The sequence below is a fragment of the Lepidochelys kempii genome, chromosome 1, assembly GCF_965140285.1.
Source record: "Lepidochelys kempii isolate rLepKem1 chromosome 1, rLepKem1.hap1, whole genome shotgun sequence".
Classification (NCBI taxonomy): domain Eukaryota; kingdom Metazoa; phylum Chordata; order Testudines; family Cheloniidae; genus Lepidochelys; species Lepidochelys kempii.
The window spans coordinates 222,016,605-222,031,793 of NC_136380.1; the positions used below are offsets into that span (position 1 = coordinate 222,016,605).

The 15,189-nt window shown below is 48.5% G+C and overlaps 1 protein-coding gene and 1 long non-coding RNA gene across 2 annotated transcripts in view; one reads left to right on the forward strand and one right to left on the reverse strand.

Annotated features, from left to right (window-relative positions):
* ANO2 (anoctamin 2) overlaps positions 1–245 on the reverse strand; it is a 284,158-nt gene extending 283,913 nt beyond the window's left edge. The window contains exon 1 of the mRNA XM_073314959.1: positions 147–245. Coding sequence (XP_073171060.1) covers positions 147–165 — 19 coding nt within the window. The 5' untranslated portion in view covers positions 166–245. The remainder of the gene's footprint in view (positions 1–146) is intronic.
* Positions 246–368: 123 nt separating this feature from the next.
* Positions 369–3,915, forward strand: LOC140906036 (uncharacterized). The gene is made up of 2 exons (XR_012157027.1): positions 369–664; positions 3,743–3,915. It is a non-coding gene; the product is annotated as an uncharacterized LOC140906036 (long non-coding RNA).
* The last annotated feature ends 11,274 nt before the right edge of the window (positions 3,916–15,189 follow it).

The following is a 15,189-nucleotide window of genomic DNA, read 5'->3' on the forward strand; positions in this document are numbered from 1 at the left end:
TTTTTTTGTAGGCCACCATTATCGGCCCCTGAAAAATAAAATGCACTAAAGGAAAGCTGGAGTCCATTCAAGATATTCTTTGCCCTCCTCCCACTCAATGACTTTGTCTCACAGATAATAAACAAAGAAGCAGAGGGTAAACTTACCATGTGCTTGTATTTCCATATTGCAGTGAGGACTTTGGCTGAAAGTTGTAACAGTACTAAGAAGATGTGGCTATGTTGATAGTGTGTATAATCTGCTCCTGAGTCTGTACCGGCTTAATTTGTGAACAGCACTAGCAGCTATTTCCATCCCAGCTTGAGCCTGCTTTAAGCAAACCACATGCTGGAGCTAATTAGCCAGACCTTCTGTTTCAGTAATCACCATCACAGAGGGAAGGGAAACAGCCACCCCACCGCCTCAGAGGCCAGGGCACCTTTTTGCTGAAATTCCAGCATCTTTCCCTCCCGTTTCATAAAGGATCAACAACAGCTAGGCATAGTCATTCCTAACAACTCACTGGATGGCAAGCGGGAAAAACAACCGCAAAGCCAGAGCTTTAGATCAGACTCAGCTCTGTCTCAAAAAGGCATTGTGGCGAGGATTAGATGTTCCTGGTTTCTTCCTCCTGCAAACAGTTCAGTTTGTGTCTGCAAGACTCTGCTGTACTACCTGGTGGAAGGTAAGTGAGGATTTTTTTTTTTATAAGGCTGCATCTCAGCTGCTCATGTTACTCCACTGCCCGGACACTGCACACTCATTCCTGCATGAAATATTCAAGGGATTATCTTGTAATCAACTGTATAATCAGACCAGGCAATGGGTGCTGCTTAGCCTTCAACCCTGGGGCTGAAGCAATGCTTCAGGGAGACAAATCATTGTTGACTTAGGTTTTCCTTGAGAGAGGAATTTTATCTCCTTGTGAAAAGCCAGGGGAAAGGCATTGTTCCCACTGGTGTCTCAAGTCTTCCTCTCTCTTCAGACTAAAATCTCTCACTGCCACTTCCCCCTAAGAAGAGGAACAGCTGTAGGAGCAAAGATGAGGTTTGACTAGAAAGTTTCTACAGCATATATTAAATAACCAGCTAGTCTAGCACTGCTTGCAATAATAGACTATATTACACAGACATTTGCTTCCTCTAATGGGTTTAGGAGCAGGGATAGAACAGTAGAAAATCCACCCACTGAGTATTAGCATCACAGAAATTTCCATATGATTCCTTCACTGGGAAAGGATGGGATTATGACGGGTAAGGGGGTGTGTGTGTGTTCGTTCTTAGCAGAACACCTATGTGCTGCATGCGCAAAGATGCTCACTTCAGTTTGACCTCTGACCAGTTTTGAGTTTGATTGCTGCCCTAGTCTTAACACAGCACCTAGCACAGAGGTGGACAAACTACGGCCCGCCAGCCACATTCAGCCCACGGGACCCTCCTGCTCGGCCCCTGAGCTCCTGGCCCAGGAGGCTAGTCCCTGGCCCCTCCCCCGTAGCCTCTGGGCAGTCGGGCAGCGCAGTTGCAGATCCGCGGCCTGACCGGGTGCTCTGGGCGGCATGGCTGTAGCACCTCCAGCCACCGGTGTTCCAGGCAGCACGGTCAGGGAGCGGGGGGGTTGAATAGAGGGCAGGGGAGTTTTTGGGGTGGTGGTCAGGGGCATGGGTGTGGATAGGGGTCGGGGCGGTCAAAGGACGGGGAAAAGCGGGGCTCAATGGGGACAGGGTCCCAGGGAGGGCAAGTCAGGAATGAGGGGGGTTAGATGGGGTGGCAGAGGGCAGTCAGGGGTGGAAGGTCCAGGAGTGATCGGGGACAGGGAGTAGGGGATGGTGGATGGGGTAGGAGTCCGGTGGGGGGCTGTCAAGGGACGGGGGCATTGGATGGGGCAGGAGTCCCGGGAGAGCCATCAGGGTGAGAAGCTGGGAGGGAAGGGTCAGATAGGAGGCGGGGGCCAGGCCATGCCTGGCTGTTTGAAGAGACACAGCCTCCCCTAACCAGCCCTCCATACAATTTTGGAAACCCGATGTGGCCCTCAGGCCAAAAAGTTTTCCCGCCCCAATCTAGCACTTTCTACATCATGAAATAGCAGGATATGCTTCAGCTGGACTGAAGGAAATAAGACTAAAAACAGTACCTAAGGAATTATCCCAAGATTTGTTCATCTTGGCTAATTTATAGTCAACGTTAGACATGGTGGGCCTGATACTGCTCTCTCTTACATGGGTGTAACTCTCTTGATTTTATAGAGTGACCCCTGATTTACTGGGGTGTGACTGAAAGCACAATCCAGTCTGTCATCTAATGGTTAGAGCAAATGACTAAGAGTCAGGACTCCTGGGTTTCATTCCTGACTGTGTCATAGATTATTTTGTGGCCTTGGGCAAGTCCTTTAACTTCTCTACACCTCCACCTACCCATCTGTCAATGAGGGATAGTAACACCTAGTGTTCCTCACATGCATGTTGTGATGCTTAATCCATTAATGTTTGCAAAGTGCTTTGAGATACTTGAACGAGAAGTGAAAAGCAATACCATTCACTATGAGAGCTGGAAGAAAAAACGGACAGATTTTTTCACCTGTTTGTCAACAAATTTCAAAATTCAAACAATTTTTTGACCTGCTCTAGTTAATCTCTCATTTAGAATGCCAGGATCGAATACTTCCTGGTTGTCCTGCCAGTGGGAGTCAGTGGTAGCAAAACACCATACAGATCGTAGGGGCAGCTGCAAAACGTTTCCTGATATTCAGGTTTTGAACAGTTTGTCTTTCAGTTATATCCTTGGGCAGGAATGTTAAGGAAATAAAGAACATAACTTTCAGGTTACGGCAAATGCAAGAATCATGAACAGGGGAGAGAGGCTTCAAATTGCTTTGTAAGCCCGTTGGGGACCATTTTTTTTTGTTCTGTATTTGTCCAGCGTCCAGCCAATGGGATCCTGGTCCGTGACTGGAGCTCCTAGGTGCTTTCGTAATACTGCTACTACTAATTATACATAATACAATTAAATGACATGAAAATCCTTTTCATTGTCACAACTACTCCTGTTGGGCCTAATCCTACCAACACAACCACACAAAGGGCCTGATTCTTAGTTGTTCTTCATGTTGTGTAGCCATTTCCACCTGTACAAGGAGGGTGTAAAATGTTACCACATTAGAAAGATAGCATTTTATATGACTTGAGCCAGGTATGAACAGTTATGTAAGGCGCAGAGTACTGGAGAGTTGAGGTTGTAAAGTTTACTAGTCCTGGGAGATCAGGGAGTACTCCAAGCAAGGCCTTGAACTTCTGCTTTCTCTTGATCGACCTTTTTAAACCCGCCTAATAAACAGTAAACCTGCTAGAGTAAGTGCCTTGCACTTGGATATTTTATTGAGTGGGGGGTTGTAGTGTATTTCTTTGACATAAGGTACAATATTGATAAAAATAAACAATAGTGCAATTAGACATTAAGACCTATAAAGAAAAGATCTGCCCATTAATTATGAGGCATATATAGGAACCTAGAACCAGATCCAACTATGGGTCTGTGTCAGCACAGGAGTCTGCCTGCATGCTTTCAAATTACTGGCTCCAAGACACCATAGCGAGGGCCCATTACAAATAAGCTAGGAAAGGCAAGATAACCATTAGATAGGGAAAGTTCTTATATGTATATTGTTGGGAAAAATATAGCCAGCTGAGTTAGATGGAGAAATGAAATCTTTTAAAGACTAAATTGTCTTATTGCAAAAGGCTTATCTAAGTGTCCTTGTCTTTCCCTAGGTACCTGGATATGGTGTTAGCTGATAACACAGAGCAGTGACAAATAATGCCATTGGACCAGATTGTGTTTCACCTACTGGAGAGGAATGGTGCTTAGAAGTCTGTAAAAGTTGACTGAGAGATTATGTGCTTTTAATTATTAAGAAGTTATATAAAACTCCTCCCCAAATCCATTTAATGTTCCTGTAATCTATCTTCTCAAATGTGACAAGTTCACCAGTCTACCTCTGGTCTCTGCTGAAGTTGCGGGGTAAATTCTGAATAGGTGACTGGCAGGCACATTAAAATGTTGTTTCTTAAAATAAATAACAAGCCTTGCAAACAATATGCACAATTAGAAATTTTGACATTGTGGGGGAGGAGGCAGGACTGGGGAAGACGGGTAGGCGGTTCCTACCCTGCACCGAGCTCAGCTGCTAATCCCGGCTGCACTGGGGAGGACAGGACTTCATCTTCTCCTGCACAACATCTGGGGCTGGGTCAGACCCACCTTCAGACTTCTCCCCTGGCTGCAGGAAGCTCTGCAAAGTCCCCCCTCCCCTCCACTTTCTGCACCCATTGCTCCTCAGCTGCAGGGAGAGGGATCCCTGTACAGGGAGCTGCTCCCCCATCTACCCTACCCCGTGCATCCAGACCCCCTCATACCCACACCCTCCTGCTGAGCCTCACCCCCCATACTCAGACCCCCTCTGCTGAGCTCCATTCACCCTGCAGCTAGACCAACCTGACAAGCCATCTGCACCTGGATCCCCACCCCACCGAGCCCCAACCAGCTGCACCTGGATCTCCACCCCACTGCGCCCCACTCCCCCAGCATCTGTCCCCCCTGCTGAGCCCCAACTACCTTCACCTGAACCCCCATGCACAGTCCCATTACTGTTGCACCCAGAACCCCGCAACAAACCCCTGCGCATCCAGATTCCCTCTGCACCCAGATCCCCCACTGAGCCGCTCACACCCAGATAGCCCCACACAGAACCCTCTCAACCCACACCTGGATCCCCGTACACTAAGCCCCTCCACACTTGGATCCTGCCTTGCTGAGCCTGCCCGCCCACATCTGGTGCTCCTGGCATGGAGGGGCAGGGTCCTGGGGTGTTTCTGGGGCAGGCCCGGTCCTTGCGCTGTGTCAGGGTTGGGTTCAGCCACACTGCTGAGTCCGTGTCCTGGAGGGAGCTGCACAGTGATCTCCCATCTCTGTGCAGTCAATGGCCTATGCTCCCCAATGCCATGCTGGAGCCTCCACATTTATTTGACAAACACATTTTGCAGAATTTTAAAATATTGTGTGCAGAATTTTTTTTTTGGCACAGAATGCCCTCAGAAGTAGGCTTTTAATCTCTGTGCCACAGTTCCCCATCTATAAAATGGAGTTAATCATACTCCCTTCTTCCCCACCCTTTGTGTGGCTTGTACAGTTGAATTATTGTCTCTTTGTGGGCAAGGAGTGTCTTTCACTATGTGAATGCATAGCACCTACTATAATGGAACCTCAAAATTACCTGGGGCATCCAGGAGCTAATTTATTACAAGTAGTAATAACCTAGGACTTGGAAACTATTCAGGGATTGCAGGTAAATCAATAAGGAAAATAGCAAATACTCAACAATCTTACTACATAAAAAGAAAAGGAGTACTTGTGGCACCTTAGAGACTAACCAATTTATTTGAGCATGAGCTTTTGTGAGCTACAGCTCACTTCATCGGATGCATACCGTGGAAACTGCAGAAGACATTATATACACACAGAGACCATGAAACAATACCTCCTCCCACCCCACTGTCCTGCTGGTAATAGCTTATCTAAAGTAATCATCAAGTTGGGCCATTTCCAGCACAAATCCAGGTTTTCTCACCCTCCGCCCCCCACACACACAAACTCACTCTCCTGCTGGTAATAGCCCATCCAAAGTGACCACTATCTTCACAATGTGTATGATAATCAAGGTGGGCCATTTCCTGCACAAATCCAGGTTCTCTCACTCCCTCACCCCCCTCCAAAAACCACACACACAAACTCACTCTCCTGCTGGTAATAGCTTATCCAAAGTGACCACTCTCCCTACAATGTGTATGATAATCAAGTTGGGCCATTTCCTGCACAAATCCAGGCTTTCTCACCCCCACCCCCCCGGAAACAGTGTGTGTGTGTTTCCAGGGCGGGGGTGTGTGTGTGTGTGTGAGAAAGCCTGGATTTGTGCTGGAAATGGCCCACCTTGATTACCATGCACATTGTAGGGAGAGTGGTCACTTTGGATGAGCTATTACCAGCAGGAGAGTGAGTTTGTGTGTGTATGGGGGTGAGGGGGTGAGAAAACCTGGATTTGTGCTGGAAATGGCCCAACTTGATGATCACTTTAGATAAGCTATTACCAGCAGGACAGTGGGGTGAGAGGAGGTATTGTTTCATGGTCTCTGTGTGTATATAATGTCTTCTGCAGTTTCCACGGTATGCATCCGATGAAGTGAGCTGTAGCTCACGAAAGCTCATGCTCAAATAAATTGGTTAGTCTCTAAGGTGCCACAAGTACCCCTTTTCTTTTTGCGAATACAGACTAACACGGCTGTTACTCTGAAATCTTACTACATAGTTTCACTTTTGTTGAAGCTACTGACATAGACAGTTAAGCCCAGAATACGACAGCAAAAGTGGTTAAGGAAAGTCACATAATATGGGCCAGACAGTGTAAATCAAAACAGGTCCATCTATGTTCCCTGTAAGCTGCCCACTGGAGCAGCTGCCCACTGGAGCAGCCGCCCAGAAGCAATTGAAGTGCCACGCAGAGCCGCTCACATCCAGCTGGGTGAGCACAACCCCTGCTGCTTTGCAGCCCTCTGCCTTGGAGCCCCTGCTGCTCCAGGGACCCTCCTGCTGGTTGTGCAGAGCACGGTTAGGGGGGAGGAGGGTGCTGATGTCAGGGTATCCTCTGCCCCGGCACCCCAGCAGGGGAGACGGGACAGCCTCACTCAGGACTCTGAGCAGGAGAGGGTCTGAGGTCTGAACCCTGTTCTGGGTGGAGAGTGCCTTTACCTTAAAGAGACAGCGCATGGTCGCTCAGAGACTTCCCCAGCACCCAGCAGACACAATCTGTCTGTCTCGACACACACACACACACAGTCTGTGTCTCTACACACACACACACCTCCCAACACATACTTGTGTTGTTGTTTCTTCTTGGTATTTCCTGCAATGCACATATATTCTCTGTAATTTTATTCTTTCAAAATGTGTTCTTTTAGTTTTTTTAATTGGTCTATGCATTTCATAATGTTAATTTCTCTCTTACATTTAAATTTAGTTATTTGAGTAGTGAGTTCTAAAATGACTAACCTGTCCTAGCTGTAGTAATTATCCCTATGGTAACTTTTAAAAAATATATATTCTATCTAGGTTTTCTGTTTCTACTGGTAGCGCACATCTGCACATTAGCTCAGTGCACATAACAAAATTTATTCCGCACACGGATGGAAAAAATTGGAGGGAACAGTGAGGTCCATTGATTTCAATAGAGCTACACTGATCTCCACCTGCTGAGAATTTAGCCTTACATACTGTGACGAAGTGGGACTGTTCTTAATGTTTCCTCTGAATAGTGTGGGGGTGCCTCAGTTTCCCCTATGCAGTTCTTAAGTATCTACGTGGTGGGGTAAGGGTATATGATCATTGCAGAGCCCTAGAGGGCAGGTGTGTGCAGGGGTCTGGACACAGAGAAAGGCCGACACCCTGTTTCCTGGCAACTGATGGCCTGGCCCTTCCCCCCTGCAAGGTGAGAGCTAAAGGGTTGGAGAACAAAGGAATCAGGTGCCCTCCTGGCCTGGGAAAGGGACAAAGCCCAGAGGAGGAGGGCCTGGAGGGAGGTTCAGTTTGGGGCTGGCTGGGGATGTGGAGTGAAGTGCAGATGTGGTTGTCTGGCTCACTGCCCCCCAAAATGGACCCGGCTGAGGGGTCCTGTTCTCTGCACCCACAAGCTCTGTGTTAGACCATGTTCCTGTCAGGTAATAAACCTTCTGTTTTACTGGCTGTCTGAGAGTCACGTCTGACTGCGAAGTTGGGGTGCAGGACCCTCTGGCTTCCCCAGGAGCCCCGCCTGAGCGGACTCGCTGTGGGAAGCACACGGAGGGGCAGAGGATGCTGAATGCTCTGAGGTCAGACCCAGGAAGGTGGAAGCTGTGTGAGCTTTGTGTCCTGAAGACAGGCTGCTTACAGAAAGGGGACTTCCCCAGAGTCCTGACTGGCTTCATGGGGAGCAGTTCCAGAGCATCGCCCAGGAACTCCATGACACATACATACTAAGCAAGTAACTTTCCTATGAGTAACCTGTAACTCCTTTGGAAAATCTTGGCTACCGTCTGTAGTCCAATTTTTTTATAGCTCAGCATGATCTTTTGACTGGGATCTAAGTCTTGTGGGACAACCAGATAGACCAGGCTACTCCTGCTAACTGAGACAAGAATGATGAAAGGATGGTGCTCAGATATGCATAACTAGACATATGATGGGTTGTTTATAAAACTGAACACAATCCACCTTGCCCCTGGTGAAATTCCTAACTATGCAAAACTCCACTTCATAAGTTCCAGAAAACTGTGACACAGTCCCCTCTGCTTCTGTCTTGTGGATCGCCCTGCATATCCTTCCTGTTCTGTTTAAGCCACTGTCTGACTCATTCCATTATCTGATTAGAAGGCTTGTCTGCAGCTATACAACCTCATGCTGTGATCTTGTAAGACTTCACAGCTAGGAAGGATCAGGCTAGGGGAGAACTTTGATGAACCAAGTAGATGCAGGCCAGTCACACTGAGGGAGGGGGCAGCAAGCAGGGGCTCTGCCTCTTCCTCCACTGCCCCCTACTCAGTGGTGGGGGTAAGGCTGCTGTCCCAGCAGTCACTTACATCAATTCTTCTGCTCTGACAGTGCAGCTGATGATCTTGGTGACCCATATTTACCACCACAAGGAGCCAGCATCACTTGGGACAATGGCAACATGGAGCACCGGGGGAGTGGGTAGGTGGAAAGAAATCATCACTGAATCAAAGACCTAGTCCAGTAGGAATTTCCAAGACTTTGAAATCTGGTTTCATCCTTAATCAGAATGAAAAGTCAAAAGCTCTGATTTTTTTTCATAAAACAAAATATTCCATTTCAATCTTATCAAAAAGTATATTATCTAAATTGAAGCAGTAATCAAAATGAAATGTTTTGACTTTATTGAAATGAAGTATCTTGATAATGTCCCACAGAAATTTGGACAAATTTGAGACAATCCTGAAAAATGTTTGGATTTAGTTGAATCAGCATTTTCTGACTGAAAACTCTTTTTGATTAGCTCTACTGGCAGCATTTGCTCGCAATATAGTCTTTTTTTTCTATATTTGACCAGCAAATATACCAAGGTGCAAACCCCTCAGTCAAACCTGAGCGTGCAATTCCCCGTCATGCTTAGCCTAGTTGGAGACACCTCTAGGGTTGCCAGCTTTCTAATTGCAGCCCCACTCCTTCCCTCAGGCCCACCCTCACCCGTTCCCCGAGGTCCCACACCCGCTCACTACATTCCCCCTCCCTCTGTGGCTCGCTCTCCCCAGCCCTCACTCACTTTCACTAGGCTGGGGCAGGGTCTTGGGGTGCGGGAGGGGGTGAGGGCTCTAACTGGAGGGTGTGGGCTCTGGGGTGGGGCCAGAAATGAGGGGTTCAGGGTGTGGGAAGGAGCTCTGGGCTGGGGCAGTGTGTTTGGGGTGCAGGGGTGGTGGGGGCTCTGGGCTGGGGGTGTGGGCTCTGGGGTGGGGATGAGGATGAGGGGTTTGGGGGTGGTGGTTCTGGGCTGGGGCAGGGGGTTGGGGCATGGGCTTACCTTGGGCAGCTCCCAGTCAGTGGCACAGCAAAGCTAAGGCCGCTCCCTGCCTGTCCTGGCACCACACTGCGCCCTGGAAGTGGCCAACTGGCCTAGCTCTTAGGCAAGGGGGCCAAGAGACTCCATGCACTGCTCTCGCCCGCAGGCACCGTACCCCCCCAGGTTCCATTGGCCACGGTTCCCAGCCAATGGGAGTGTGGAGCCGGTGCTCGGAGTTGGGGCAGAGCGTGGAGCGCCATGCTCCTCCCCCCCCCCCCCCCGCCCCGCCACACACACACAGCTAGGATCTGGACCTGGTGGCTGCTTCTGGGATGCAGCGCAGTGCCAAGATCTGTAGATACTAGCCTGCCTTAGACCGGCAGCACCTCTGACCAGCCTTTTTACAGCCCGGTCAGTGTTGCTGACTGGAGCCGCCAGGGTCCCTTTTCGACCAGGCATTCCAGTTGAAAACCAGATACCTGGCAACCCTAGACACATCAATGCACAGGACAAAGGCCAACCAAGGCCTTCTACCTGTGACATGTTTTATATCTCTTTAAGGGTGGCAATGAGTTGCTGGGACACTATGGGTATGTCTACACTGCAACAGAAAACATGCAGCACTGAGACTCAGAGCCCGGATCAGCTGATTTAGGCTTGCAGGGGTGAACATTGCAGTGTAGACATTCAGGCTCGGGTTGGAGCCTGAACTGTGAGCCCCACCCCCCTTTAGGGTTTCATAGCCTGAGCTCCAGCCTGAGCCCAAATGTCTACATTGCAATTTTATAGCCCCACAGCTCAAGCCCTGAGAACCCGAGTCAGCTGAGCCAGGTTAGCTGTGGCCAGGCTGAAGGGTCTTTGATTGCAGTGTAGACATACCTTGTGCTCTAAAATGTAGGATGTGGAAGAGGTACCTCTGGGACACTTCTCACTTTTCTGAGTAGGGTAGGAAAGACTTGGAGCTGCTGGGACGTTTCCCCATGATTGTATGGTGGAATTTCCTGGTGGCAGGTTCTAACTACATGGAAGGGATGCATGGGAAAAGGACCAGCAGGACACTGATTTTCAGAGGTTGGGAAGAAGAAGCCACTAAGACATTCTCCCTGACTGTTCAAAATTAACCTTAATTACATCTTCTATGACACAACCACATGGCTAGCCCATTTCTAACATGGATATTTTGCTAGATACCACAGTCCAAATGCACCCTATGTAGAGAACATGGTGACTGACATCCAGGTTGTAGTTGGACCCACTTCTCTTCACACCTGAAATGTCCGTTTTATGACCAGACTGTTTTGTTGGTTTTTTTTACACAGGTGAAAAGTTTTAGCCCTGAGAGCTATTTAGGAGATGGGACCATGGGGATTTATTGCAGGGTGAAGCGTACTGATGCATTATCCTCCCAGTTTAATGGCAGTGTAGTATTTTCTCATGACCTTTTAAAGTGTAATTGTTTGCTGCAGACAGTGGCTATACCACCACAACCGAACAACAAAACCAGAGTTACGGGCTGAAGGGGCTTGGCTGAAAAATATTGGCTAGTCTGACAATAAACTGCAGTCTGCACTAAACTGCATCGGCGCAGCAGGCCTCCAGCTCAATCGGTCCAAATGCAAATTTAGACAAACTGAACTCTCCTTTCTGGGGCATACAATTTCACAGGCTGGACTAAAACCTGATCCAGATCATATCCTGGCAATTTCAAATGCTCCTCCTCTAACAGATTTTCAAACCTTATGTTCCTTCTTGGGTCTTACCTCCTGGTATGCAAAATTCATACGGGGAGGGATAGGTCAGTGGTTTGAGCATTGGCCTGCTAAACCCAGGGTTGTGAGCTCAATCCTTGAGGGGGCCATTTAGGGATCTGGGGCAAAAATTGGGGATTGGTCCTGCTTTGAGCAGATGATCTCCTGAGGTCCCTTCCAATCCTGATATTCTATATGGGTAAGTACGTTGTAGTGTATTGAAATGGGTGGCCTCTGTCAATTGGAGCTCCATGGCTCCTGTACAGATGCTGACACCGCTGTAAATTCTCAGTCATGCAGATTCCTGGCTGCCTAATGTTCCATCTGATGTTTGCTCCTCCTTCCATTCCATTATCTGGGAAGTCAGGAGTCATGGATTTTACTCTGAATGGGAGAAGACTTGGACTGATCCTGATCTCTGGCAGTCTGGTGTTCCAGAGTTTGTAACCCACAGCTGAACAGGCCAGTCAGTTAGGCCCTGGGCTCTGTCATCAGTCCTACGTTGTTCAGTCATAGCTCCTGTGTCATGATATGGTGGAAGATGTGGTTTCTAAAGGCAAGCTAGGCCCATTAAGAACCTAAAAGGGCCATACTGGTACCTTGAAATGGCCTGATTAACGAACAGGAAGCCAGTGCAGACTGCAAAGCACTGGTGTTACATGTGATCTTTGGCCCGTCCCACTTAAGAGAGATGTTGCCCTGTGTTACAGCTTCTCCACAGGCCTTTGCCTTCAGTCCCAGATAGCGATTTGCAGTAAAACCAACTTGGAGGTGCTGAATGCATGGATCACTGGGGCCTAATCTTCCTCTGAGAGGAAAGGACAAGGTCTTGTTTCTAGTCAAAGAGAGAAGAAGGTGATTTTGATGACTTGGTATTTGGGTATCCAAAAGCAACAATGAGTCTAGCACAGAGGTGGACAAAGTACAGCCCATGGGCCACATCCGGCCTGCGGGACCCTCCTGCCCGGCCCCTGAGCTCCCCGACCCCTCCCCGGCTGTCCCCCCACCCCCGCAGCCTCAGCTCACTATGCTGTCAGCGCAATGCTCTGGGCGTCGGGGCTGTGAGCTCTTGCTGGGCAGCACAGCTGCAGAGTTGCAGCCTGACCCAGTGCTCTGTGCTGCGCGGTGGTGTGGCTGGCTCCAGCCGGGCGGCATGGCTGCCTGTCCTGGTGCTCTGGGCGGCACGGCTGTAGCGCCGCCAGCCACTGGTCCTCCAGGCAGCGCGGTAAGAGGGCAGGGGGATTGGATAGAGGGCAGGGGAGTTCGGGGTGGTGGGCAGGGGCCGGAACGGTCAGAGGGTGAGGAACAGGGAGGTTGAATGGGGGCAGGGGTCCCGGGGGAGCAGTCAGGAAGGGGCAGGGTTGGATGGGGTGGCAGGGGGCAGTCAGGGGCAGGAGTTCCAGGGGGGACGGTCAGGGAGAAGTGGTAGTTGGATGGGACAGGGGTCCCAGTGGGGCAGTCAGGAATGAGAGGAGGGGCTGGATGGGGCAGCTGGGGGCAGTCAGGGGCAAGGGGCCTGGGGTCAATCATGGGACAGGGAGGGATGGATGGGGCAGGGGTCCTGGGGGGGGCCCCATCAGGGGACAGGAGGGTTTGGATAGGGCAGGAGGCCCGGGCGGGGGGCCATCAGGGGTGAGACGCAAGGCGGGAGTATGCCTGACTGTTTGGGGAGGCACAGACTCCCCTAAACAGGCCCTCCGTACAATTTCAGAAACCCGATGTGGCCCTCAGGCCAAAAAGTTTGCCTGCCCCTGTGTTAAGACATTGTATGTATGTGTCTTGATTTCGACACTTTTCTATCCACTTATGCCAAATGCTTACTTCTGCAAATGTGAGTTATGGGATACTTAACATAAGTGAACAGGATTATGGTGTAGGCCAGTTTAGGCCATATCACTGTTACATGCATTAAGCATCAATAAGATGAAGTACAAATATTGTGTGTGTGTGTGTGTGTATATATATATATACACACACACACACACCCCTATAATGCATGCATTATATATGCATTATGCATGCATATAGGCATACAATGTAGACCTGATCAATGAAATTGTTTTTAATTGTTCACTTTATTAATATAACTTCATAAACAAAGTTTTATGAATGAAACAACATTCATTTATAAAACCAGTTACCCCAATAACTGGCTAATTGAGTTTCACTTTCAATCCAGTTGCTGCTTAAATCACTGAAACTTACACTGTTTCAACACTTATAACTTCTGCTCACTGTTTGCCATTCATTACACTTGTCCATATTGTAACTCAAACTCCATTTTAAAATGCTCACTCCATTTTGTAAACCCTGCTGCAACCTTCATTTGGCAAAATCCTGATGTAATCTTATTTGTGTAGTTTAGATGTGTGAATGGGGTATGTATGAATGAGGGAATCAACCTCCAGCCCCAGCCTGTCCTGATGAAATAAAGTGTAAACACCAACAGCTGAAGATGCAGATAACAGCCCTGACAAAGCAAGAAGAGTCCACCCTAAAAAGAAAAGAACAAAAGCACAACTGAAGAAACATCAAAGCCAGGTCCCAGGCTGAAAGTTATGTCTGCAACTGACGGGTGATCAATCACACCGAACCCAGAGGCAGCGTGACACAGCAAAAACTATAGACTCTGGATTCAAACTAAAGCCTACAAAAAGGATAAGTGAGATGGAAGACTTCGGAGGGTAACATTCTACTGCCACCATCACGGCGCATCGGTGTGTGCCCAGCAGAGACCCAGCTCTTCCTTGTGCCCAGCTTTCCTAGCCAGTTAGCCACCACGAACTACAATCCCAAGCTGTGAAATCAAACCACAAACTCAAGCTACATTCAGGACGGGTAACTATCTAGCAGCTTCAGAACATTTTGTGTGTGTGTGTGTGTGTGTTAGTTATTGATCATAAATCAAATGGTGATATTATAATAAACATGACATCTTGTCTTGTCCTGAGACGATCCTGTGTAGTTTTATCTGTGTAACAACACGCTCATACACACACACACACACACACTGGCCAATGGTGGTATGGTGGGCCCCATGATTTTCTTGGTAGGGGGGCTATGATGCCACCCTTTGCCTCTGTTCTTGGGATACCAAGGGCCCTGCTAGTGGCCTGGGAAGGTGGTAGAGGAGGGAAGGGGTCTGGGTTTGCTCCTCACTCTGAGCCTGAGCCCCAGCCCTTGCCCTTGCGGGTTTCTTACCCTCTTCCCCCTTGGGTAGGGTTACCCCCAGTCCTTGACACTGGGGGAGGGAGTCTCCCTTCCTCCAGTTCACTGGTCTTTCAGTTCTCACTAACACACCTCCAAACTCCAGCTTTCCCTCCCCCGATCTTCCTGAAGCAGGGTTGTTTTTTTTTTATTAGGTTCCTGACAGGACCTTAATTGGCTACAGATGCTCCAATTAACCTGTAGTAATCTCCCCTAGTCTACAGGGAACCACACCTAATTAGCTTAGTGTTTACGCCCACCCACTTCCCAGCACCCAATAAGACCATTCTAACTCTGCTCCCTGGCCACGTTGTATCACAATATATATAGGCATACATTAACTACACCGTAATTGGCCTACACCATATCTATCTATCTAATATATAATAGATAGATGTGATGTGGATAATACATATTAGCATGGTACATATTTATATGCTAACCAGTATGTATATTAGTGAACACAGAACAGGACAAGGAAAGCTTTGCCATTCAGGGAATAGATCTTGAGACAAGCAGACTTGACAAAAAATGTATATGATGGTTGACTCACAAGGAAGTTGGGGCTTTTTTGATTAGGGAAACCAGGACTACTATGGGGTAATGCTTTGTAGTTATCTTTTAGATAGGAAACACCAGTGATGGATTTGCGGGGAGGCAAAGA